At 41.7% G+C, this 27,515-nt stretch overlaps 1 protein-coding gene across 2 annotated transcripts; it reads right to left on the reverse strand.

Moving 5' to 3' along the window:
* Positions 1–27,142, reverse strand: LOC144054183 (G-protein coupled receptor 22-like). Of its 2 annotated transcripts, none has more exons than XM_077569366.1 (3): positions 27,049–27,142; positions 5,553–6,313; positions 1–1,820 (listed from the first exon to the last, which is right to left on the reverse strand). In XM_077569366.1, the coding sequence occupies exon 3, from the start codon at positions 1,814–1,816 to the stop codon at positions 497–499; it is 1,320 nt and encodes a 439-aa protein (XP_077425492.1). In that variant the 5' UTR covers positions 1,817–1,820; positions 5,553–6,313; positions 27,049–27,142; the 3' UTR covers positions 1–496. The 2 variants fall into 2 exon arrangements, with proteins under 2 accessions (XP_077425492.1, XP_077425491.1); XM_077569365.1 differs by lacking the exon at positions 27,049–27,142 and adding an exon at positions 7,283–7,602.
* Between the last annotated feature and the right edge of the window lie 373 nt (positions 27,143–27,515).

Here is a 27,515-nt window from a genome sequence, read left to right on the forward strand (position 1 = left end):
TGAGTAGAGAGCCAATTTATTCTTATAAATAAACATTTACACAATTCCTACTTCCTTGGCTAAGTTGTACACGTATCATGTATGGACACAATGTGCTGTAAGTTACAAAAAAGCCATGCAATACAGTACCTATGGTTAGAGGTGGCAAATCCAGGTCCAGGAAGTAAAAACCCTGCCACAGTTTGGTTTTAGCCCCAGGTGCAAGTTAGCTAGCTCCCTAGCTAGCTCCCATGCTGCTAGTTTACGGAGACAGCTAGCATCAATGGCTAAAGCCAAACTGTGGCAGGATTGTTACTTTCTGGACCTGGATTTGCCACCACTGCCTGCGGTACAGTAGACTGTTTGTCCCGTCTATGAAACCTACATTTGTTCTCAATAAATAGTAATAAATGATCTTGTTTTTCCTGTAAATCCTATTGCACGTTATTTACAAAGTGCGTGGCGGCTTTGGATGAACATTTTTTTCCCCTTTTGAAGCGGTGAGCCGACGTCGTTTTCACTCCACGTCCTTCGAAGACAGACATTTCTGCTGGGCGTCCTTGTCCTCGAACGTCACCTTTTTGTTCCTCTTTGGGTCGATCCAGGAGTTGTGGATGATGGCGTTGTTGGGGGTGGGGTCGGCCTCGATGATGGACACCACCCTCTTCTTCATCTTGCTCTTCAGGACTTTCTGGAACTTCTGCCTGGTGAAGGCGTAGAGCAGCGGGTGAAAGATGGTGGTCCCGTAAGCCATGACCAGGAAGCCCAGTCTCAACTTGACCATCAGGTCGCTGGGGCCCAGGCTGAGGATGACCGTGTTGAGCACCGTGATGGGCGTCCAGCACAGCAGGAAGGTGGACACGATCAGGAGGGACATCCTGAAGACCCGTTTCTGCCGCTCCCGCCTCTCGCGGTGCCGCTTAACCGCCCGGCGCAAGGCGATGATGACGGACACGGACGTCCGCATGCCCAGCGTGGTGGGGTTGCGGCTGCCGCTGCTCTGGGACGCGTCGGTGGGCTCCTGCTGCGGCGTCATTGCCGTCATGGACGGACGTTTTTTTCTGCGCACCTTCTTCTTCTGAGAGGCGTGGAAGCGCGTGCCGATGCGAATGTTGAGCGCCTGCAGGATTTTGGAGTAGGTGATGAGCATGACCACGGCGGTGAAGAAGAAAATGGGAATTTGTGCCAAAAGGTGGTAATAGAGGCCGAGTTCCGTGTAGTACTGGTTGGAGTGGACCAGGTTCTCCACCAGGGTCTGGTTGAGTTCGGCGTGGCCTTGCGCGAAGAAGCCCACCTCGATGAAGGGAACCAGAAAGCTGACAAAGGAAAGCACCCAAATTCCCGCCATGAGCGCAAGGGCCCGGCGCATGGTCAGCACGCGGTTGGCCGGCTTGACCGAGATGTCGTAGCGGTCCAGGGTGATGGCCAGCACGTTGGCGGCGGTGGCCACACTGGCGAAGGACACGCAGGCCTCGTGGAAGCAGCACACCAGGGCCCGGTCCCCTTCCAGGGAGAGCAGAACCACCACAATGGTGAGGGGGATGCAGCCGAGGCACACCAGAACGTCCACCACGTGCAGGTTCATGGTCACCATGTTGCTGACGGAGCTGATGAGGTTGGACTTCATGCAGTAGAGGGCCAGCACGGTCAGGTTGGAGCTCAGGCCCAAGAGGATCTCCAGCATGAGGAATCCCGTGACCGACACCTGGAAACTGACGGGGTAGCTGTAGGGGCTGGGGGGCGCCGGGCTCATGGTGCGGGTGAGGGGCTCGGTGTTGTCGGTGACTGTCACGTTGCTCATGGTGCCTTCTTCCTTTGGGCAGGGGATGATATGCATTATCCTGTCATGTTTGAGGGAGACAAAGGACAGATGATGTCGGTCTTTCTGTGTCTTAAATCCACCAATCTTTGATAGTCACACCAACGTTATAGCACCTAAACTGCGGAAGGGGATTTTTTTTACTTTCTGGACCTGGATTTGACACCCCTGACCACCACTATATCGCGTTTCTTAAGTGATCTGCCATTGACGGCTGTATACGTCAATGCCAGTGAATGAGTTTTTACGGCGCGCATGCAAGTTCCAATTGAGCGCCTTCAGTGTAGTACCACAACATAAGCATATGAGGTTTACTGGAAAAGATGTAGCGTAGTTCAGAAGCAAATATCTAATAAGTATCGTGCTCCATTTGTACGTGTTGCTGCTCGTTGCGTCTTAAAGTAGCACTTTAGTAGCACTAGTTTGAAGGGTTGTAATAATCGAAATTTCTGTTAGCACGTGTATAGAGTTTCCCATTAGATGTTAGCATTAAGCTAGCGAATCTCTGTTTGTGTTTGTTGCTGCTCTTTGAGTGTCACAGTAGCCGTTGTGTGAAGGTTTATAATAACCGTTAACATCTATGCTAATTTCCTTTAGTCTCAAATGTTACGTGTTAAGCCTGTATCCCGCTTAGGGGACAATTTGCGAGGGTTGGGGACGTTTCTTCGTTAAATTTCCTTGCGACAAGAAAAAACATTAAATCTGTTTAGGCAACGTTAAGTCAAGGTTGGGACCTTGAGCAAAACCCTGGCGTGAAATCAACATTTGCCAGCATCACAAATCTTCGCCCTTCAGTGGGATACGGGCTTTAGCATTAAGCTAGTCACCTTTCGTTAGATTAAATGTCATGGTTTCGTTAAACATTTGAGTGATTAACTACACTTTGTTCAATTCTAGATTGTTTTGTGTTAATTTTTCGACAAACTTCAACTAGGACTTACAAATGAGCACACTTTGCATCTTCTGTGAAGAACTGTGCAAGCGAGTTTTATCGTTTTATTTCCTCAAAGTGATGTTTTACGATAGCAAGAGGAGAGAGCAGGTGATAAGGAACACTTTAAAATGTGTGCTTTACTGACTTTAATGGTGTTTAAAGTGTGTGGGAGGATCGACGACTGTGGCTATGCTGTAAAAATGTATAAAAAAGATCATTACAAATCCGCAATATACTTTGTAGCTGGAGTGCGAGCGATGAAGCGCAATATAGTGTGGAAACAGCGTAGTGGTTCACATAGCGGGTTTTCAGATCAGATTGTATGCCAACTTTTGTTCTAAGTCACTTGATAAAGAATCCAGACCTTCTTCGAACAAGCAGTACAGAAAATGGATCGCTGGAATGTGGACAAATACGAATTTAGCCTCAAATTTAAAGGCAAAAAACAGTCCAAAAGTCCATGAATCCATTTTTTATACGGCTTTATCTTCATTAGGGTGAGCTAGAGACGATCTAGCCCAGCTGACTTTGGCCAAAAGTTGGAACATGTCTTGGACTGTTGCCAGCCAATCACAGGGCACCTACAGACACACAAACGTTTACATTCACAGTCACACTGATGGACAATTGAGAGTCTTCAATGAGCTTGACATGCATAATTTTGGACTTTCCCGAGAGTGTTGGGGGAAACCAGAAAGAAGGCAGTCAAGACTCCAACCTAGACCTGAGGGAATTGAAATGAGCCATAATTAGAAGCAGGTACAGTAGAGTATCATCAAACTGTGATTCCCAACAGTGTGAGAGAAAATCGGAGAAATTATCAGGTGTGCTGTTGGAAATCATCCAGTTTCACGTAATTGGCACCAGAGGTGGCAAATCCTGGTCCAGAAAGTAAAATCCCTGCCTCAGTTTGGCTTTAGCCCCAGGCGCTAGCTAGCTAGCTCCCTAGTTAGCTCCCAAGGTGATCGTTTACCTGCTAGGGAGCTAGCTAGCTAAGTAGCCAAACTGTGGCAGGGTTTTTACTTTCAGGTAGGGTGAACGTATTCCCATTCCCCCCCAAAAAAGACGACACTTGCCCCGGCCTTTAAAATTGTGGCAGTTACGCAGTGTACTTCACTTATTAGCCACGCAATGCCAAGCGGATATTTTCATGAATTTATAAAACTCCCGGACGCCCAAACAGGACGTAAGAAAATGGTCTTTCCTCCCAAACGTCCTCCCAAAAGTGGTTAGGGTTAGTTGGTCACCCTACCTTCAGGAGCTAGCTAGCTAGCCACCATCAGGGGCTAAAGCCAAACTGTGGCAGGGATTTTACTTTCTAGGCCCTGGATTTGCCACCTCTGATTGGCACGAATATAATGTATTTACTTCAAATAATGTATCCATGTTCCACTATCTATGCCAGCGACGTATACTCAACAACAATGACAAGAATTAAAGGCGCTTCCGCTAGATGAGGGTGCATCTCATTAACCTGTGTGTGGTCCCTTCTTTGCTGATTGCAGCTTTAAATTCGATTGTGAAAGCTCGGCGACTCGTGCAGGGCTCCTTTTTGAACCTTTTGAGTTACCATAAATTGGATCAATCTTGTCAAGCTAGGCTGCCGTGCTGTCAATTCATAGGAACACAATGCCGACCTTAAGTGCGCCTGGATACAGTATTTTTCCGATGCATAATACATGTGCAGCAGAGGTCAAGAAAGACGACACCGTGGCCACCTTTGAGCTCTGTTTGGTTGCAAATGGACGAAGGCAGCCGCATTCATTTGAATCACTTGACTGTCCATCAATGGTCGAGTCACATAAGGTGCCTTGTAAACGACTTATCAGTTATGGACACAAAATGAATTGTAATCAAAATGGGAGGTAGGTTTGTTGAAACTAGACTTAACACCGATCTGATCGATTAGATCAAGATCGGCCGATATTTAGCATTTTATCGATGATGACGATTGAGTGTTTTGTAATAATTGCGCAATCAATCAGTAACGTCATTGAGCGGATCCGAAGTATCCGACGATCGAAGTATTTAGCAAAACCCCCTTACACCTGAATTTCTGGCGAAGTTCATGCATTTTTCCCCTGTAAGTTAGCAATAGCATTTAGCATTAGCCAAAGTAATTAGCAAAAAAACCCTTCCACTTGAATTGAATTACTGGCGAAGTTCATGCATTTTTCTCCCTGTAATTTACTAATAGCATTTAGCATTAGCCAAAGGAATTAGCTAAACCTCCTTCCACTTAACTTACTGGTGAAGTTCATGCGATCGTAAACCCCCCCTGTAATTTACCAATAGCATTTAGCATTAGCCAAAGGAATTAGCAAACTCCCCTTCCTCTTGAATTATGTGGCAAAGTTCATGCATTTTTTTCTCTCTGTAAGTAAGTAATAGAATTTAGCATTAGCCAAAGTAATTAGCAAATTAGCATGCTTTTTTTTTTCTTTAATGTCTAAAAAATAGATGATGTTTGTTGTTTTGGACGAATTTTTGGGCTTTAAATGAAGGGGGTTTTTTTTCAATAAATTTCAATGCGTCAACGTTGATTTTATATCAGGAGTCAACTGTAGACAAATATACAAATACAAATACAAATTGTTTAAATAGATATATTTCTCCATCCTCTGATCCAGTCGGTGATTGAATATCGGATTCTTTGGACTTGCTGATTGGTCGGATTGCGTAAATCCTAGCGAAAACTCATTGTTAAGATTGAATTATCACCCGTGCAATATTAAAACGTTTTTTCCCTGGAGAAATAAACGGGAATGAGGCCCGAGGTGACCCGGAAATATCTTCCAACGGGCTTCCAGTGGTATTTACCCTCGCCTCCAGCACTATCTGAGTCGCGGGGTGGTGGAATCAGGCCAGCGAGTCTGTGCGGGATCCGTCTGATCGAGCATCACGTCCAAACATCGCCGGCGTGTCGGGCTTTTCCTTAGCGGGGTTGCACCTGTCGTCCGTCTGGAGGGCTGCAGGCTTTTTGTCCTACGATAGACTTCTCTTGGACCGGCCGCTCGAGTGTTTATGCGGTCAGAAGAACTTTCCCGTTTTTGCCGTATCACTTGGCGTCCCCATCCAGGAGAGACGTAAAAACACTCCAATTGCTCATGCCGGGATCCCGAGTTATATCCACAAGCTTGTATTCCACGAGAGAGTGTCAGTCATGTGGATTGATCCGCCTCCACCATGTCCGTAATGGCCGCTTATGAGGTCAGCGCATCCGGCCAGTCGCCCCGGCCCATGCCTCCCCCCGGGAGCACTATTGGAGCAGGCCTTGGCCGTCTGCCTCTTCTATCCGTGCGTTGGATTCCGGAGGCGTCAGCAGACTGGCAAACCCAGCACAGGTCTCTCGCCGGCCCCTCAACATGCTTGAACCCGCAATAACGGGAGATTGCGTGAGTGGAGCAGATTAGCGGCGTATCCAATCGGCATGGCGTGTGACCACCGTGACATTTGCGATAGCAGAATTTATCCGCGGCGGCTGAGGGTGGGGGGATTGCTGGGAGGGGGAGGTCATCCCACAGAGTTCAGAGGGAAGGGGATTTTTCTCCCTGTCCTTCAATCCTGCGCCTTGAGGCGACCTGAGGAGAGAGAAAGAGCAAGTCAATGCATGAGGGGGTCAGAGGAGGAGGTGGAGGAGAGGTTCGAGTGGGGGATGCGTTGGTGCAAATAAATACATCCCCCTCGCAGAGCGCCAACCAAGACGTTGTCGTTTGCATCGCAGCGAGCCTCTGATGTCGAACCGTGTTTCTGCCTGCCGCAAATTCTGCCAGTATTTCACATTAGCGCCGGCAATTTACGTCTAATTTTGTCCACGCAAATCATCCGGCGGAAAAGCGCTTGTGTGAAATGATTCTGTGACACTTTTACAGCCCGGCTGATGAAACGCTTGCGCAATTTGTCATGATGTCGGGCAGGCGGAATGCCTTGCGAGCGCAGCGTGATTCCCCGGGAAACTTGTCAAGCAGACATGGACGGCTCCTCCCATGACACTCCGTATGATTCGTACCCCCCCCCCTCCCCCCAACCCCCGGAAGAAACATGTCCACTACTCTGCGACTGTTGTGACAGACTATTCTATGATCTCATCCGTATCTCGTTTCTAGAACTGCTTAATCATGTTTAGCTGACTTTGGAGCAAAAGGAAGAGCAAACCCTGGACTGGCTGAGGAACCCGATCTGCAAAGACCACCACAACAAAATGATCAGTTCATGACAACAATTCTTCAATGATATGCAAAGAAACTCAAGTGTTTCTGTCATATTCTGCAAACGTCCACCCTGGATTTTCAACTCCTCGTTTTTGTCTTTGGTTCTATCGTTTCGAATCTTCCATCGCCCTCCGAATATCTTCTCTACATACGCAGCACGCATATCAGATCTTAGTCAAATCCTCCAGTCTTGCATACTTGAGGTTCCGTCGACAATCTACAAAAGTTACATGACGCCAAAGATGCAACTGTTGTGCATGCGGGTCCAGTTTTCATGCGGTTTCTAGACCGGTCAATGGATGAGTTGCGAGTTCCTGGTCCGAAGGCAGACGAGCTCACCATGCCGGGCAAACGCGGACGCTCCACGTTGTCCTCTCGTCTCCGCGCTGCGCTCCGGTGACGATCGAGGTCGGCCGGCTGCGGTAATCCAACAGTACTTTTCCCTTCCCAGATCCGACGGGAGGACCACAAGGGAGTCAGTCCGTGGCGGGCTTCTCCTCATCCAGCCTCTCGTCCATCCGGGCAGCCGAGCGCGTGAACACCCCTCGTCCTCCCTCGGCTGTCTGGACGGGAGTGCAAAACCGTGGCACTCCTGCTCTCCCCATCGGCGCTCCCTCCCTCTCGCTCTCGTCCTCACTCTCCCTCTCCGCCGTCTCTCTCTTTTACTGCGGAGGTTTGCGGTGCTCCCCCCACTCCTGATTGGTCTGCTGTAATGGGTTTAACCCCTTGCGCTTTCCCCGGGGGAGGTATTTCCTTTTGTTCTCTCTCATTCCGGTCAAGTGGGGATGTAGCGATTTGAGCAAAAATGGACTTCCGTGCGGATGCCGGCGCACCAAGCTTGCAACCAGTGCTGGCAGGTAAACAAGTATAAATACTTTGTTACTGTACTCAAGTAGATTTACTGTACTCAAGTAGATTTTGCTTTTTTTTGGGGGGTGACTTCTTACCTTAAAAGTCGGTGTCTCAAAAGTCCCGATACATTTTCCCTGTCTTCTATTTTGTATCAGGAATCATTCAGACACACGCGAGGCCGCTAGAATTTGATTGATTACACGTTGTAATTTTTTATAAGATCATCAACGCCAGTTGACATTGGAGGAGAATTGCAAAATTGTCAGTTCAGTGCCAGCTTGAAAAGCTTAAATGCCATCACAGTCACAAAGTTACACTATTCACGCCAATTTTCTCTCAACAGCATTTGTTTTTCTGTTCGGAAGAGGATTAGGGCGAATGAAGAGGGGGAAAAAAAGGGTTAGCAGTCAAGTCAAAAAACAAAAACAAAATATAAATACATTTTTGGGAGTTTAGGACCAAGTATTAAAAACGTATTTAAAAAATATTTTAAAAAAGTATTAAGAAGCGTTAAAAAAAACATTTTTTTTTTTAAATAAATAAATTTTTGGGATATTTAAAATAGAACGTTTTTATACGTATTTGGGAGCAAATGAGTTCAAAGCGTTTTGTTTTAGTGAGAATTCTCACTTTATTCTCAGAACTCTGACTTTAAAGTGAGAATTCTGACTTTGAATTGTGTGTGTGGGGGGGGGGGCAGAAAGTCAGAATCCCGCCAAGCTCTTTTTTTCTCCTCGCTGGCCCTAATCACCTTCCGTACTTCTGCAACTCCCACCACTGATGAAAAGATGGAACTCTTAAAGCAAGCGTTTGCGCAAAGCCAGCCAAAGTCGATCTGGAGTCGCTGCACTAAAAGTCAGCATCAACAAAAGCTCAATCCAGCAGATGCTTCGGAGCGTGAGAACGCTTTACCTAAACTGACCTCGGGTTGTTGAAAGGCTCGGAGGGGGAGGCTTATGATGCTCAACAACCCGATGTTGGTGCGCGTCACAGCAGTGTGACGGCCATAAAGCTTCTCGCGCTGCTGCTGAACTGCGGTCCGGCACGGAGCACTTTCATGCTCGGGGGCAATTTGGCAACACGGCTCCAATGATAATTGCTGAGCGACGGGCGAGGGAACGATATGGTCACAAAACTGAAAATCCCAAAGACAGCATCTCTGTAAACTGCATGGTTGAAAAAGCTGGGGGGGGGAAAGAAATGAATAACCATAGCCAAGATTGCCAGATTATCACGATGGCCACTCAGAGATGCAAAAAAAAAAAATGGATTAGGCACAAAAGCCGGGAAATCGGAGATGGAGGCTCAGATTGACGCTCTCAAGTAAAATGACCAGCCGCCATCCTGCCGTCCAGGCTCATTTGTCACATGCAATTATGGAGCGAGAGCCTCCGGGGGCCTGTCGTAATAAACAATAACAACAAGCACCAGGTGTCATCAGCTCCATCGTTAAAATACAGGGACCTCCGGCTACGGTTGCCTGGCGAACAGTCCAGGGTGGTCCCTGCCTCCTGCCCCAATGTCAACTGCCGTAGTTTTTCTACTTTGGAAAGTGCACATTGCTACGGCAACAGCGTCGGACGAAACAAAAACGCTTTGAACTCATTTGCTCCCAAATACGTATAAAAACGTTCTATTTTAAATATTATCCCAAAAATGTATTTATACATTTAAAAAAAAGTTTTTTTTTAAACGCTTTTTAATACTTTTTAAAAATACTTTTCAAATACGTTTTTAATACTTAAAAAACTAAACTCCCAAAAATGTATTTATATGTTTTTTTATGCTAGAATATACATAAGGCTTTGATGCAGCTTCTGACCTGAAGAGGTGGCTTAAAGCAATGGTAGTTATTACAAAAAGGGCCTGCAGGTGGCAGCAGCGTATAAGAGATCAACGAGGGCCATGTTGCAAACAAGCTCTTTTTGCCAGTGTTTTAAACAGATTTTCGAATAATGGTGAAACTTAGCTATATTCTAATGCTAATTGCTGCGAAACGGAAAGAAATATTTTTATTTTTTTATTTTTTCTTGATGAAAGAAGAGACTCTAATCTTTCTCTTGGTATGTTTTTTATAGCAATAGAACACAATATTCTGTGGGCGTTGCAAAATCAGTCAAAATCCAGTAAAAATGCCAGGAGCAAAGTAGGTTACTTCAGTGAAAATGGCTGGGAATGAATGAGTTAATAACTTTTCATCTTAGACATCGTTACATGAAAAATGTAACGTTAAAAGACGATCAGATAGATACTATAGGAGGAGTTAGTTCAAATATGACGCCAAAAAATGGCACCAAATTCCAGAGTAAAATCAAAATGGTTAGATTTAGCATACGACGCCAAAGACTTTTTCGTAGGTCATGTTATATTTACAGTTGATGTGGGGTAGCCACGGCAACGGTTGCCATCCTCGACGCGACACACCGCGTTACCATGCCCGAAGATTGGCAACGATTCCTGACCACAAAACAACATTTCATTTGATCCAAAATGCTAAGCAGACATTGTTTTTTCAGCTTTTCAAATGTGGTTATTTACTTTGGGAGTTTCTGGCTCCATTTTGTTGTGCTTGTCAAACAAAACAAGCAGTGGGCGGAGAAAAAAAAAAAGCCCATCACATTGCGTGGAGGCACTGGAAAGACAAAGCTCTCCTCCTTCGCAACAACCAACACAAAATGTTTGCTCTTTTGGATTCTGCGTACTTGGAAGCTCGCTCCAAGAATATGCGAGAAATGTTTGATTTGTGCTCTCGAGGAATCGGACTCATCGCCGTCCCAGACTTCTGGCGGGATTAAGACGGGCAAATGACTGGACCTTGACATTGCGGGAAATGAAGCTTGACACGTGCGTGCCGGGGTTCGAGATTGATGGATGACGTGACAGATGGACGGCGACGATTGGCCTTGCTTCGCCTCTTGCCGTCGTGTCGCACTTGCTACAGCGCGACGTCATTCTCAAATGACGGCACCTCAACAACTCAATGACTGGAAACATCCAGAAAGTACAAACGGAATCGGCACGCTCTTATAGTGGAGGGCCGGTTTTAAAAAATCCAATAATCAGTATTGAATGGATTTTCCTTTTCTCGCATGATATGAATGGATGATTTGAATATCTTTTCATTTTAAATTTTATAAGAAAATATCATTTTAACTCTTTGACTGCCAGACGTTTTCAGAAAAGGGATGCCGTGGGTGCCAGCCGATTTTAAGCATTTTGATTGATCTTTCAAGGTCCATAGAAAATGATGTGTTTGGACTATGGAAACGCACATACTGCCAAAAAAAGATTGGACTCTCATCTTCCATCAGAAAAAAAAGTTTGTTTCTACCTTATTCCGTTTTTGAGTAATCAACAATAGAAAATGGTTAGTTTCACCTGTTTTGAAAAAAAAAACGTCTTTTAACGTCTTTGGCACTCCTCCATAGGATTTTACGAAACGTTATTTAACGTTTTTGGCAGTCAAAGAGTTAAAGGCTGAGGTTTTTGGTGTATTTTACCGTTTTCTTGACATTTAATGTTCACATTCTCTTACATTTATGAAAGACCTGACTTCTTGTACTTTAAGACAATTCAGAACTCTTTCACAAAAAAAAGAAAAAAAAAAGAACTTTCATTTATATTTACAATTATTGAATTAGAAATATGAAGATGTTTTCATTTCATTCTTGCTGATGCAAATCGTCGCTGCTGTGTGAAAAACACTTATGTCCATTTTTGTCTTCTTTATTTATTTATTTTAAACATTTTTTAGGTTTTTGGGATGGAACTGAATGCAGACATCCCAAAAATGTAAAAATATAAAAAATATAAATAGAATAACACTCATCAATCATTGAACCAGTTACTTCCTACGCAAAATTTAATTTGGAATTTAATGTTTGTGGAGTTTTTATCATGTCCTTGATATTTAAGAAGACTTGATTATGTTCCATAATTTATCAAAATATCGGATTGAAGTGAAATGAATTGAATTGGGGAAAAAAATTGAATCCAACTGAACTCTTGTGAATCGAAGTTGAATCGATTGAGGAAATTAGAATCGATACCCAGCCCTATTATAGTGTGTATATCTATAATGCTCGAATTCCGGATGATCGTCGGCGTGTGTTGTGGATACCTCACCTTAGGATTTGTGATCGTACGTGTTGAACAGGTTTAACTTCTTTCATCTTGTATCTCTAAAATCGCTACTTTTCAGGTCATCAAAAAATATTCTGGCTTGAGTTACCAAATACCGCATCATTCAATTTGACATTATATCTTATGTTCAATGAACATTTTAGTACCCTATTAAATCATTAATTAAAAAAAAAAAAAAAATTCCACACTCTTTCTAAAAAACACGTGTACTTTCAATCTTGAGGTAACATAATGACGCACGACCCCTGAAGAGTTTTAAGGCATTTCTCAGACAGTTGACCGTTCAAGAGAGCCAATCGATTTTTTAGCCAGCTTACCTTTAACACCTTAACTCTTTGACTGCCAGACGTTTTCAGAAAAGGGATGATGCCGTGGGTGCCAGTTGATTTAAGCATTTTGACTGATCTTTCAAGGTCCACAGAAAATTATGTGTTTGGACTATGGAAACACACATACTACCAAATGAAAGATTGGACTCTCATCTTTCATCAGAAAAAAAAGTTTGTTTCTACCTTATTCTGTTTTTCAGTAATCAACAATAGAAAATGGTTAGTTTCACCTCTGTTTTGAAACAAACGTCTTTTAACGTCTTTGGCACTCCTCCATAGGATTTTACTCAACGTTATTTAACGTTTTTGGCAGTCAAAGAGTTAAATGTGTTAAAAATGTGAAAAAAATAACAGACAACACGGGAACGCAACAATCGGCTTGGTTTGTGGAAAAACTTGAAATTGACCGCATTCGGGCTTTCTGATCAACGGCGACGTCGCACGATCGTTGGCTCCGATTGTTTTCAGGATAACGGCTCAAGATTGACGTCTTGACGCCAGGCCTTTGCTGACTTTGATCGCAAGGGAAAGCGGAAAATGCTCAAATTTGGATCCATTGTCGGTATGCGTGTAAAACACTCACTGGTGCCGAGACTCGACATTCCCAAGAAGGCTCGCCGTTAAACAGAAGAATGCCTTTAATATTTCATGGCTGTTAATATTTCATTCCGCTATTTCTCCTTGTCATTGCTCTCCACTGACTGATATCCACCAGACACTTTTTTTTTTTCTCTCCCCCCTCAACAGGCATGCAATAGATATGCTGCATGTGTATAATAGGACGAATAGCCACCATTAAAATGAAAGTTTTACCCAAAAGAAACGATTTTTTCTCAATGATTCCATTTAAACCTACGGCTAAATGGTTCCAGTTGTTGGACTCAGCCGTAACAAAATTTTACTGGAATAAAAAAAAAAGCAAAGATTAGTCTATCACTTAAACTAAACTAAAACACTTTATGTACTACTATATAGCCAAGCAGCTACAATATATCGTTCTATGGGCACAACCCAACAGAGACACGAACTGTTGGCTGGAACTAGAACAGAAGGATTGTAATAACCTCAGACTTCCACATTTACTCTTTATTACAACATCGATTAAGCGTCATAATTGTTTTAAAAACCCAATGGTTTCCGCCACCGTGACTGCCTGGTGGAAGGCACTAGAATTGACAAAAGCCCAAGTGGAGCCCTGTGGACTTTCTCCCCTATGGCATAACCCCGACTTTCAACTTAACTCTTTGACTGCCAAAAACTTTAAATAACGTTTAGTAAAATCCTATGGAGGAGTGCCAAAGACGTTAAAAGACGTTTTTTTCAAAACAGGTGAAACTAACCATTTTCTATTGTTGATTACTCAAAAACGGAATAAGGTAGAAACAAACTTTTTTTTCTGATGGAAGATGAGAGTCCAATCTTTTTTTGGCAGTATGTGCGTTTCCATAGTCCAAACACATAATTTTCTATGGACCTTGAAAGATCAATCAAAATGCTTAAAATCGGCTGGCACCCACGGCATCCCTTTTCTGAAAACGTCTGGCAGTCAAAGAGTTAACAACCAACCGTTTCATTTAGCTGTGTGGGAGCAGAAAGGAATTACACATCTCCACCATCTCTTCTCAGATAATATGTTTATATCATATACATCCTTGCTCCAAAAATACAATATAGAAAACGGAAATTTTTTACATTATCTACAAATTAAAAATATGATAAAGAAAAAAATTCCAACACTTCGGGGTACGCTCCAACCGCCGGTTTTAGCTCAAGATATTAACAAGCTTTCTCCGACAACAACCAAAAAACTTTCAAAAATATATAAGCTACTTTCATATACGGATAAAATGTCTTTACCCATCTCAAAATGGGACACAGACTTGTCTATAGCACCGGAACCTGACTTTTGGATTCAAGTTTGTGAAAAGGCATTTAAAATGACAAAACACACAAATTTACAACTTATCCAATATAAAATTATTCACAGAACATACATTACTCAATATATGATGAAGAAAATGGGACTCTCAGACGCCGACATTTGTCTCCAATGCTTACAAAACACTACAGACACTTATGTTCATGCTTTATGGTTATGTACTCCGGTTATGTATTTCTGGACTAAAGTCTTAGAAAAACTTTCCGCTATTTTGGACTGTAGGATACCTTTATCTCCAAACTTGTGTTTGCTAGGTGACCTAACAACAACTGACTTACCACATAAACAATTTCAATCTCCACTTGTAGCCCTTACTATCGCTAAAAAAAACAATTCTTGTTAACTGGAAAAATAAACAAACTCTGAATATCGACCAATGGTCTAACCTCCTCATGAATCACATTTTAATGGAAAAAATATCGGCCTCAAATAAAAACCAAATATCAAAATTTATAGAAACATGGTCTACGTATATAGAATTTTTTAACCTAATTCCGGTTACTTAATTCTGTCTGTTAGCGAGAGCCACCACATCGTGATAACTTACATTGATGTTTCTGCATCTGGCAATTTATTATTATATTATATTATTAGTATGGGATTTTTTTTAATGGGCTTTAGGTGAACTGATGAATGCACACACGCTCGCACGCACGCACGCACACACACACGCACATACACATACTCACCCACATACAAAAAAAAATATATATATATATATATATATATATATATTTGTGTATATGTATATATATATATGTATATATATTTAAAAAAAAACAAAAAAACATTTATTAATTTTTTTTAAATTGATTTGTTTGTTGTTGTTTTTTTAAAAAAAAGGAGAGCAATGATGATGTCAAATCGAATGAACAATACTGAGCTCTCCTGAAAAAAAAAAAAAAGAAAGAAAGATATGCTGCATGTGGCTGTCACTTGTCGAGTGTGCGCATTCGTGTGATTGTCACCTTTTTATGTGTGCTTACAAGTGTTTTGCCGGAGTGTGCGTGTGTGTGCGTGTGTGTGCTGCATCTCACTCAGGGGACGCAGATGTGCCGCACGGGGCCAACTCACTCCGAGTGTGGCTGCGCGAGCTAAATAACTGAGGGGGCATTTTTGCACCAATGGTGGGCCGCAGCGGACCCTCCACATGGGCCGTTATCTCCTTCCGCCAGCCGGCACCCTGGACCAGTCGTTTAGCGCCACTGTGATACGCTCCAGATCGCACCGACAACTCAACTCGGGCCAACACTAATCAAGTGGCTCCTTCCCAAAAAGTTGTCCTGTGATGTGACGTCTGTTTTGTCTTGCCGGCTCACTGGATGTGAACTGGTTTTGGATTTCGTAACAAAAAAAACGTCGCATTGGCATGCACACGGGATCGGAAAAGGGAGATTTCGAATCCAAACGGCAAATTTTGCCCTTTAACTCGTTCACTCGCACCCGTTTTCACTGAAGCAACCCCCTTCGCTCCAGGCTGTTTTACTGGATTTCCATTCAAATAAATGGAAATGCCCTTCATTTGTTCCAGCCTTATGAAAAACAAAAGCAATTTTTTGGTAGCATGGTTATTGAATTGAACTGAATATTTGAATCTAATTGAATTAATCGGTCTATTATTTTTGTTGATTAACTCCTTCACTGGCAGCCATTTTTGCTGAAGCAATCCCCTTTACTCCCTTACTGGATTTTGACTGATTTTGCAAGGCCCACAGAATATTGTGTTCTATTGCTATAAAAACATAGAACCTACCAAAAGAAAGATTAGAGTCTCTTCTTTCATCCGGAAAAAAAGTTTATTTCTATCTGTTTCCGTTTTGCAGCAATTAGCATTAAAAAAAAAAAGCTACATTTAATCAATATTCACAAATCTGTTTCAAACACTGGGGAAAATAGCTTTTTTTGCAACATGGCCCTGGTTGATCTCTTATACTATGCTGCCACCTGCTGGCCGTTTTTTGTAATAAGACAGATAAGGGGTGCCGGGAGTGAAGAGGGCACAAGTAGAAGGCAGGCTTCGCAGCCAACATTGCGCCATATTCCATTCATAACAGAGGAAGGAGACGGGTTGTGGGTGAGCCAACCAAAAAGCCGCGAGAATCGGGTCGTGCCAAAACATATCGACTCATTGCCATTCAGGCGGCCTAGTCAGGAAGGCGAAGTGCAAGTGAGTCTCTGGTGTCCGGCGGCATTTCCTTTGCGATGACAGTCCTGGAACTTTTCTGACACATCTCATATCATCGTCTGGCAGTAATCTGTGGTCGGCCGGGTGTCACTGATAGTTTCATCCACAACGTTACAGCTCTGGTCTCATGTCATCGCCGTCATCTGTTACGATCGTTTAAAAAGTGGGTTATCGACTCAACTCAGACAAAGGCAAGAAAATAAGCCAGGCCGCGGGAGCCTTTATAGCCGAGGATTCACGAGCGTATTCCGAAGCGGACAATGCGCCACTTTTCAGAAGAGGTGAGACATGCACTTTAATGCCCTAGTTGGATTTATTGAAATTCACGGAGTAAAACCAAACCACATTCATATAAAACCGAGTAATGTCGAAAATTGATGTAACACATCGTGATAGCGACACATTTCACAGCTCATTTTTTTCCTGATAGGCTCGACTTCCATTTGATTGTTGATGACTCTGACAACATGACGCACGCGAATCTTTCAGTAGCATCTTAGAAGAGCAAATTAAAAGTATTTTTCTTAACAATGAAACTTCGCCCAGACTTATTGCGTATTTCATACACTGTGGAATTTTTACCATAGAGGCAAAAAAAATAACGTGAAAATGCTGCAGAGTAATCAATGTAGTCAAGTTAGGGGGTGTTGGCCGCCAATGTAAGATGGCCGCCAGTGACTTTACTTCCAGAGGTGGCAAATCCAGATCCAGAAAGTAAAACCATGCCACAGTTTGGCTTTAGCCCCAGGTGCTAGCTAGCTAGCTCCCATGGCGCTTGTTTACCTACTAGGGAGCCAGCTAGCTAGATAGCATCAGGGGCTAAACACAAACTGTGGCAGGGTTTTGACTTTCTGGACCTGGATTTGCCACCTCTGGACAGTGAATCGAATCATTGACATACACGATGGATAGATATTGGCGAGAGCGAGATACTTTATTCATCCCATAAAGAAAAGAAAATAATCGATCGACATGATAATCGGGAGACCAGTAGAGGCTCAATGCACAACCACAGCCACCCCCCCCCCCCCCCCCCCGCCCCAAAGTATTTGGTCATTGACTCATTACCTCAATGTCATTACTGGTGTGAAAAATGGCGGCCGAGCATATCTTTGCGTGTGTCTCCCGTTTTACCGCAGGGCTCCCATGCGGTGTTCCTCGGAATTCATGCTTGGTTAGCAACGGCTGCGTTTTCAGTGTGCGGCGAAAGGAGAGGAGAAGGAGGAAGGGAGAAAAAAAACAGCGTTCACACCTCCTCCTCCTACGTGAAGCACTACTCGAGACTGATGCGTACTGCCTGAAGATGAAATGCACCCTAAATCATAGAAGAAATCTTCATGTATCCGCTTTCATCCCTCGCGCAGCCCCGACATTCCCAAATGAGCTCACTTGCAACAAGATGGAGTCTAATCTTCGGTAACTTTCTTTTTTTTTTATTCCTTGGGACGTCCAAAAGGGTATTAAAAAATCATTTTGGTGCGGATAAAATATGTCAGTGAAATATATATATATATATGTAAAAAAAAAAAGGATTCAAGGCAAAGTGAGAGCACGCGTCAATAAAAATGCAATAGCTCACTCGATTGTGTGAAAAACGATTGATGATGAACGTGAAACCGGTTCAGGATTTCACCTCAATGTTCAAACATGTTTCTACAATTCTGGATCAAAGTCAGCAAGCGGAAGGTCAACCAATCAATGAAGATCTCACGCGCGACTGACGCGACTTCTATTAACGTCTTTTTTTTACGTCTTGTTGTCATTTGTGGAGGTTGAAAAAGCATCAAGGCTATTTCGACACACTGTTTTGAGTACACTGCAAAAAAGAAAAAAAAAGTTGGACGAGCTCAAAATTTCAAAACAATCATTTTCGATAACATTTCCATTTTGGCAATTTAACAAAATGTTATAAGTTTGCTGTTGTGAAAATTGGCATTTGACAACAAAGCAATAAGTGTTCACGGGGCTCATTTTAGAAGTAAAAACAGCTCAGCTAATTGTTTGGCACAAACAACCTGTTTGTTTTCTTGGTCTAGCTAACGTTATTGCCCTAAATAAAAATTTAAAAAAATGGGGTGTGGGGGGGGGGGGTTCTGTTGAGTTAGATTATTACATTATTATACTGATTAAAACTAAAATGTGAATAATGATGAAATTTAGCTATTTTCTAATGCTAACTAATTGCTGCAAAATGGAAACAGATGCAAATATACTTTTATTCCCGATGAAAGAAGAGACTCTAATCGTTCTTTTGGTAGGTTCCGTGTTTTTTTGTTTTTTTTAAACAGCAATAGAACACAATATTCTGTGCAAAATCAGTCAAAATCCAGCAAAACAGCCGGGAGCGAAGGGGGTTACTTTAGTGAAAATGGCTGGGAATGAATGAGTTAATAACTTTTCATCTTAAACACGGTTACATGAAAAATGTAAAGTTAGAAGACGAGCAGATAAATAATCTTGTAATTGTGGACTTTTTGTTGTTTTATTTTGTTTTAGTTTTGAAAGCTACTCCGTTTTAGTGTTTTATTTACATACATACAAATTTATTTATTTATTTATAAGAAAATGTGGATTCTATAGCTCAAAACCATGACTTGAAAAAGAAAAACTGAGATCAGTTTTGGATTCCGCAACCAAAAATTAGTTTAAATGCAGCTCTCAACCCAACTCAACAAAAATGGCGTTCTCCAGTCTAATTTATATGAAAATTGGTCCAACTTCAATGACTGTTTTAAAATACAAGTTGGGACTTTTTACAGTGTATAAAGTACAGCTAGCTATCTGTGTTCAAATGTGGGGAATAAAAGTCAAAGGTCATCAGAAAAATGAGTACTCAAGATAAGTGAAAACAATTGACTCAAGTTTCTCGCCACTTAGTGTAAGTTGACATTGAGGCGAGTGCTACCAAGTAAAGGGTCAGCCAGCGTTAGTGGCCTGGAGTTAAAAAGGTCAGGCTTCGCACCCCCCGTGGCACTGTGCCGAGCTCAAGGGTCCGAGTCGGCGCCTCATCCTGGAGCACTTTCCATCGCCTTTCAGCGCCGACACAAACGGGCTCTCAGCCAAGGAAAATCGCTTCCAGAGTGGCACCAACGCCGCCGCCTCGCAACAAAGAGCCGCTCACATCAGCGACACACCGTGCGTGTGCGTGCGTGCGTGTGCGCGCGGTCAGTGTCATGTCCACCCTGTCGTAGCCAAAAAGTGTGAAACAAGGAGAAGCAATGTGTCAGCCCGGCCATCTTTTCAATTCTAGTGAAAAGCCACAAACAACAGACTTGTTTGTCCGCCATTGTCCTTGTGGTTTATATATATACAGCAATAGAACAGAATATTCTGTTGGCCTTGCAAAATCAGTCAAAATCCAGTAAAACAGCCGGGAGCGAAGGGGGTTGCTTCAGTGAAAATGTCTGGGTGTGAATGAGTTAATTGTTTTTTTTTTGTTTTGGTTTTCTGGAGAGCTCAGTATTGTTCATTCGGTAATTTTACCGATTTGACATGTCATCATCATTGCTCTCTCTTTTTTTTTTTTTTTTTTGTATGTGGGTGAGTATGTGCATGTGTGTGTGTGCGTGTATTCGTTAGTTCACCTAAAACCTATTAAAAAATCCCATACCGTTCACCTAAACCGAACACTTCAGAATCCAGCCAGAGTCGTGAGGCCGTCAGGAGACCTGAGGAAGGACCAAAGAAAAGAAAGGAAAGTGAAATCCAGCACCGACCAACCAGAGTCCTTCGCCAACCCCCAGAAACATCTAAAATGAACGAGTTAAGTGTAACAACCTCTCGATAATGTTCAACTATTGGATGGCGGGCCACATTTGCGTTATGCACAAATTTCCATATGAATTTTGTTGCATGTTTGCAATTTGCATATTGCACGGGCCAATATCACAACATTGATTTTTTTTTTAAAAATATATATATATATATTGCGCAGCCCTAACAGGTCATAAGGACTACTTTGGAAAAGTGTGCTTTAATATGTTGTGTGGGAGGGGAAAAGAAAAAAAAAATTGCGTGTGGGTGTGGAAGGTAACGCGGCGCCGTCCCATAATGTTGTTCATTGGCCTTCCAGCATGAAGCGCAATTGTGCCTTCCTGTCTTGGACTGAAGAACAAAACAGGACAGACGGTGTCACAACGCGGCCAATACTGCAATCACGTCATCGCGATGCACTTAAACTACAATAATGTCAAATCATTTGGCCACCGGAATAGCTTGCTAGGTGGCGCTGTTGTCCGTGTAAGCAACACTTCATTGCACACATTTAAATGGCATTTAAAAAGATGATAATGCCTCGAAATCTAATCTCCTCTTTTGAGAATTACTTCGCAGAGCGCCTGCACGAGCGCACTTGACTCACTTGTGCAATTTGCTTCATTCGTTATGATTGTGTTCCCGCACACATTACTCACATGTTGATTTCAATGGATGCCCAGGCTTCTTTTAAAAAATTTTTTTAATGTGTTTATTTTTTGAAATCTTGCTCTTCCCTAGCGATGCACACATTTAGTTTGGTTTCACAGATACACCATTGAAAAAAAATATGATGTCATAAGGGAAATAAATAGAACAATTTCGCACGATTAATTTTCATTATAGCTAATGACTCGACTCTCACAAACATTCTGAAAAGTATTTCAAAAAAAAAAAAAAAGTACTTTGTAAAGCTCAATTCATCTCTGGAAATGATTTTTGAAAAATGGATCTCATAGTTATGTTAACCACAACCAAATAAATAATATAGAGCAAACTTGTCATGGCAGTCGGGTTTCCTTTTAATATCTGCCACTATTGTAAGTTCTTCATTACCAATAAAGTTAGAGAACTACATTTAAAAATTTTGTATGTTTCACGTTTTGGAAATATTAATGATACATTTTTTTGTAACGCATTTATTTTTTTTGATTGCCCCCATTAGTGCTGTTTTTTGGAAAGATTTTGAAAATCATTTTACGCGTGAATCAAAACACAAAATTATATTGGATGGTAAAAACATTATTACCCGTTTTGAATCCAAGAACAAAAAATGGTCAACTTTGGTTAATTTGTATGTTTTATTGGGAACATTTCGTATCCATAAATGTACATTTCTAAACTTGAAACCTTTATTCAAATTTTTTTGGGGGATTGAAATTGACAATTATTTTAAATCTCTTAAATTTGTAGCGAACAAGAAATGTCATTTGATAATTAATATCCATGCAGAATTATTTAAAAATATATATATATTATTATTGGAACTGCCTGAATGATGTTTTTTTTTCTTCTCTGTTTATAATTTTTCTTTTATTTTCATGTAAATCGGATTGACTGGTATTTGTATTACTATGTTCAATAAATGAAAAAAAAAAGTGAGGACAAATGTGAAATTTGATTGTCTCATTGCTATCCTAATTCAAATGTTATGAGCCAGCCCAGCACTATTGATTGTGAAGGCCTGGGCAGATTAGATTGACATAGCAACATTAAGGGGCCGGAATCTGATTGGCCAGGCAAAATCTAACATCCACATACATGTAATATGAAAAAATAAATGCAATTCTTAGAACAAATATTATAAGGAAGTCAAGTGGTAGGTAGTAAACATACTGTAGCTCAGTGCCGCTGCACACACAACGAGCCCGTCACGTGCTCTCAGTGTCCGAGATTGAGCGCGTCCCAGAAGCGCTCGACTTCCTGTCACGGCCGCCACATCTGTTTGCGTTAGCGGTGTCAGGCGAGGCGTGGGAACACAAGGCGTACGGTACGCTGGGGACAACGACACGACACTCACGTGGCACGGTGACGGCGCGCACACACATTCGACAGTGCGGAACGTCACGGATGCAGGCGCGTACAGTGCGCGCTCCTCCCTCAGGGCGCCAGGCCAGCTGAGAGTTCAGCGTCAGATGTCTCATTTCGGACCCTCATCGCGACCCCTTTGGGAATTGTTGTTCCTGGAAAATGTGCAGCTGCTCCCCATTGGACAAACTCCTTGGTTGTGAAAAAGAGGCTAATTATTAATGACTTGTAATAATGATTTCATGGCTTTCTCAACTCGCCATGCACGGTTTTCCTGCTACGTAAGATCAATTTTTCATTTTTCTCTAAGTTTGAGATCATTTCAACTCGTACGTAAACACCATGAACTCATTTCTTGTAGCTCACTGATTAAAATAAACACATTAGCACACATACACTCACACAGGGCCACGACGAACGTTGGGGACTCCCTCTCATTCGCTGACTCCCACGTCACTCACCAGGCCAGGCCCCGCCTTTTAACTCATTCGCTGCCATTGATGGCTATTGACGTCAAAAAATGTATTTGAACTATTTCTATTAGTTTAACATTTTTTTCCACTTTTGTTAACAAGAGTACGAAAACCTAGAAGAAGAAAAAATATTGTACATCTAGAACAGATAAAAAATGTATGATTATTCGGGAGTTAACTATTGAAGTCATGCGATTAATTACAATTAAAAAATTTTAATCGCCTGATGGAATAAAAAAAAAAAAGATTATTAAAAATTAGGAGCATCCGGTGATTAAGTTTTTTAATTGTAATTAATTGCATGACTTCATGAGTTAACTCACGATTAACTCTTTGACTGCCAGACGTTTTCAGAAAAGTGATGCCAGCCGATTTAAGCATTTTTGACTGATCTTTCAAGGTCCACAGAAAACTATGTGTTTGGACTATGGAAACACACATACTACCAAATGAAAGATTGGACTCTCATCTTTCATCAGAAAAAAAAGTTTGTTTCTACCTTATTCCGTTTTTCAGTAATCAACAATAGAAAATGGTTAGTTTCACCTCTGTTTTGAAACAAACGTCTTTTAACGTCTTTGGCACTCCACCATAGAATTTTACTAAACGTTATTTAACGTTTTTGTCAGTCAAAGAGTTAATCACACATTTTATATCTGTTCTAAAAGTACAATTAAAAAAATTGTCATTTTTCATACTCTTGTTAACAAAAGGGTAAGAAAACGTTAAACCAATAGAAATAGTTCAAATGAATATTTGACGTCTATAACCGTCAATGGCAGTGAATGAGTTAAAAGCCACACACATTCAAAGTCACAGATACTATAGTATAGAACGTCAGGGGTTCACCTCAAGTGGACAATAACAATAATAATAATAATAATAATAATACCTGTGCCTCACATATTTTGTGCGTAAGTCTTCAGAATATATATATATAAATACTAAAATAAAAAGTAGTATATGATACATTACATATTTTTGTTTATCGTGGGTGGTTTTAGAACATCAGAACTGGTACACAAGGCACTACTTGACTCAAGAGTTTTATTTATTTATTTATTTATTTATTTATTACGACAAAAAAGTATGTATGTTAATTATGTCTTGTGGATTTGCACCTATTGATTGACCGTCTCTCCTCAAGGTTGCCAAATGCGAGCTTTCGTTGCATTCTGGGAGTTTGCATTATTACGAGCTGAAAGTGACACAGTGCGTGCTTTGGTCTAATCCTGTCCGAAGACAGACACAACGTCTTCATCATCGGAGAGCGCGACTCCCCTGCTGAAAAAAAAAAGGAATGAGCTGCCAAGGCGTACTGTACGTACGAAAGCGCATTAGGCCGGATGGACCGGGCCGCTTACAGTAATGGACCACAATGACATTCACTCCCATTTCATGCCGTGTTACAGAATCATGAAGCTCCAGTCGCCATTCGCTTGCGGTCATTTGTCGGCGCCGCCGCCGCTTTCGGAGCGCTCGAAAGCAAGAAAACCAAACAAAAAAACAGCTTTCATTTGCTTCGAAGACACCGGCATTAAATAGAGATCAAGACGGAATGTAAATGTGCATCTGTTGACGAGATGAGGTCCAAAGATGCTGCGCAGCGATTAATTGACAAATTGGTGGCTGCGATGATCTTTGCCGTGAATGGCCACTTTGACAAACATTCCTCGGAAATCACAATGTTCCACCACTGCTGAGTTATCTCTAGAACACGTGTCGTGTTTTCAAATGGGGGGTGTCAGGTGATTACATTTTCGAATCGGAATTAATCGCATGACTTCAATAGTTAACTCACGATTAATTGCCAACTTTATATCTGTTCTAAATGTAGTTTTCATACTCTTGTTAACATAAACTGGGGGGGGGGGAACAAATAAACTAATAGAAATATGGCTGCATCTTTTAGTCATTGATACAGTAATTTCATAATAATTCACCCAATTGAGTTAAAATTTAAAAAGATGTACTGTACGAGTGAAATATTGATTTGTGTTGAAGTCATTTTTATGCCTCTAGATGGCCTTATTGCATTTGTAAGACATTGGTGACAGCTCAGTACATTTTTCTTTTCATATCAAGAGCTACCTAATCTTTGTCTCTTGTGAAATTCTGCGTATTTTTTTAAAATTGTAAAATACAACTTGACCCCAGTCTCCACAAATATATGCATTTTTATTACATTTATTACTGCTCAATTTTAACGTGGGCGTGTCTGCTGCGTTGCGATTGTAATCCCCCCCAGTACAGGCTTTCCAAGTTAAGGGGCGGTCTTTAATCCCGTTAAAAAAAATTAATTTGCATTAAAATTTACGTCCATACAAATACATAGTAAACACATAAGAGGAAGTAGAAGTTTGCTGGAAATGAATTATATTATTCCTCAGACTACAAAATGTAGTAAAAAAAAAAAAAAAAAGGTAAAATAAAGAGATCAGTTTGAGCAGAAAAAAAGCGGTTCTCTTTATGCATAACACATGTGTGTTATACTGTATGTTCAAAAACGCGTTGTGACTGAAAAAAAACAAACGTATTTAGGCGGGGGAATACAAAAATATGCATTTAATATTATTATAAAGAATCAACAAGTGTTGCTCCTAAAGGAATATAAGAGTTTGTGTGAGTGGGGGTGAAATACAGGATGTGTGTGATGCAAGTGGGGGTTGCAGGAATGGAATGTTTCAGAACAAAGGATGCTAATTGCAAGGGGAGATGCAGAGCCGCGATAAGCTCAAAGTATGTTGTAAACCACATTTGTTTTACACCGGGGCGGAAAAGTACAAAACAGGAGAAGCCATCCAGTGACGCTGCGGATGAAGATCGGCCAATGAAAAGCAAGCTAAAGTTAAACTGCAGAAAACACGTAGCCAATAGAATAATGTCAGGATGCCTTTGTTTCTGTGTCATTTAAATACTGTGTAGTATAACTATTCACTGGGGCAACTCGGATGAGACTACGTCGGCTGCTTGAGACAGAGACGTATAGAATTGTATTGATAGGGACCCGGGACCCCAGCTGTTTTGTATTAGATTTGAGTGTTAGGAATAAATCCACTCGTGTGTGAAAATGCCGGCTTCCTGATACCTTTCTATTGCAGAACGAGCATGCTATTGTTGGATGGGTGATAGTTTGGTAAGGTCACAAATTGGAGTCAGATTATTAACTTGAGTTTATATTAATATAGAAATAAATTCCAACACTCCCTGCATTTGATTATATAAGATGATGGACACGGACTATTTAACTGCTCAAGACAAAGACGCCGTGTGACCTTTGAGCGCAAATGAAAATGCCCTTTTGCGTTCCCACATTTGAAGCGAGGCAGCACTTTGTGAAGTGATGCGCGCGACACGCTTTCATCGGGACGCCGTCATGCGGCACGTTTGCTCCTTGGATTCAAAGTCGTGAACATGGCAGCTTCCTTTCACAGTTTGCGAGTGTCGAGACGTTCCAGAAAGAGTTACTTTCTGTTTTTGGCGTGACATCAATTGCACAAGCGTTGCATGCAACTCTGATGCAAACGGATCGTTTGGTTCAACAACATTAAAGATGGCAAAATCAAGGTCATCCAAGGTTGTTGTAAGAGGGGACATCGTGGCAAGGTAAAAAAAAAAAAAGAGCTATTACACCACCTCGGGTAGTAGAATGATGAGGCACAACTCGATGCTACTTATGCTAGCTAGCTAGCTAGCAACGAGCTTTGGGCTAAACACGTCGCAGAGTTGCTCCCAAGTCAGTAATTATCACACCCGTGGGGGGGCAAATAAGCTAAGAGAAGTCATGCTAATTGCTAAGCTAATATCCACACGGCTAGCGCCTTTAACACCGGAATTAAGTGCTTGGGTGATTGGGTCTGTTTTTCACGTCTTGCTAGAATTGCGTCAAAATGGAGGACATCCTAACTTTGAAGATCAAAATAGCAGCTACGTTATTAAGTGATAGTGACTAGCTAAACAGAACCGGAAATGAATTACGGTATACTATGCCATATGTCAGACAGGAGGAGCGGCCATTAACATGAACTTAAAAGTAAATCAATATAGTAAAAAAAAATACATTTATATTTGTTTTCAAAATAGAGAATGAGTTTTGATTTTGACGTTTGCGCAACAAATGTTCTCAAAATGACATTACGGTCGTTCACATCTTTTCCCTCTCATGGATTTTGCTTTGCTTCTAGAAAAGAAAAGACCGTTCTTATTGGCCTTAACATATTGGAGATGAAGACGGAGCTTGGCTTTGCGAGTCTGCCCTGCGTCTTCGCCGCCAATGGCACCAGTATAAAAAAAAATGGAAAACTATCGTAATAGCCAAAGCTAGCGAGGCTAATCGCTCTTCTCATCCGCCGCCATCTTATTATCAGACTCGGAGATGAGCGCAGATGTATGAAGACTGTCACCTTGTTGGACGGACATTTTGCAGCTCATCCGGGCGTAACATTTTGGCAACGGCAGCAGACAAAGAGTTGAAAGTCTTCTGGAAATTGGCCGATTGAAAAAAAAACAAAAAAAAAAAACGTGATTAGCAATTAGTTGGCTTCAAGCCAATACTTCCTTTTACTAATACATGATTGGAACTAAGAGAACTGGATGCCCAACAAAGTACGTATTAGATTTGACAATATGAATATATTCAATATTTCTTAAATGGAATAAAACATATATAGAAGACTAGACAAAGTGCAATTTTTTCAGAAATTGCGTGGGAATGCTGAAAAGCTAAATGCTAAGTTTTAATTCATGTGCTTATGAAGTAAATTGAAAGATAAATAACTAAAGTACTATGTGATGCAAGCAGGGTTCGAACGCAGGTACTATGTGGTGATTGTGAAAAGCAACTGCTCTAACCATTGAGCTAACTTGACTT

This window comes from Vanacampus margaritifer, chromosome 6, assembly GCF_051991255.1.
Source record: "Vanacampus margaritifer isolate UIUO_Vmar chromosome 6, RoL_Vmar_1.0, whole genome shotgun sequence".
Taxonomy (NCBI): Eukaryota; Metazoa; Chordata; class Actinopteri; order Syngnathiformes; family Syngnathidae; genus Vanacampus; species Vanacampus margaritifer.

What these genes read in the sequence shown, in the direction of transcription:
- LOC144054183 (XM_077569366.1), bottom strand. Translation starts at nt 1,816, where the DNA reads ATGCATATCATCCCCTGCCCAAAGGAAGAAGGCACCATGAGCAACGTG.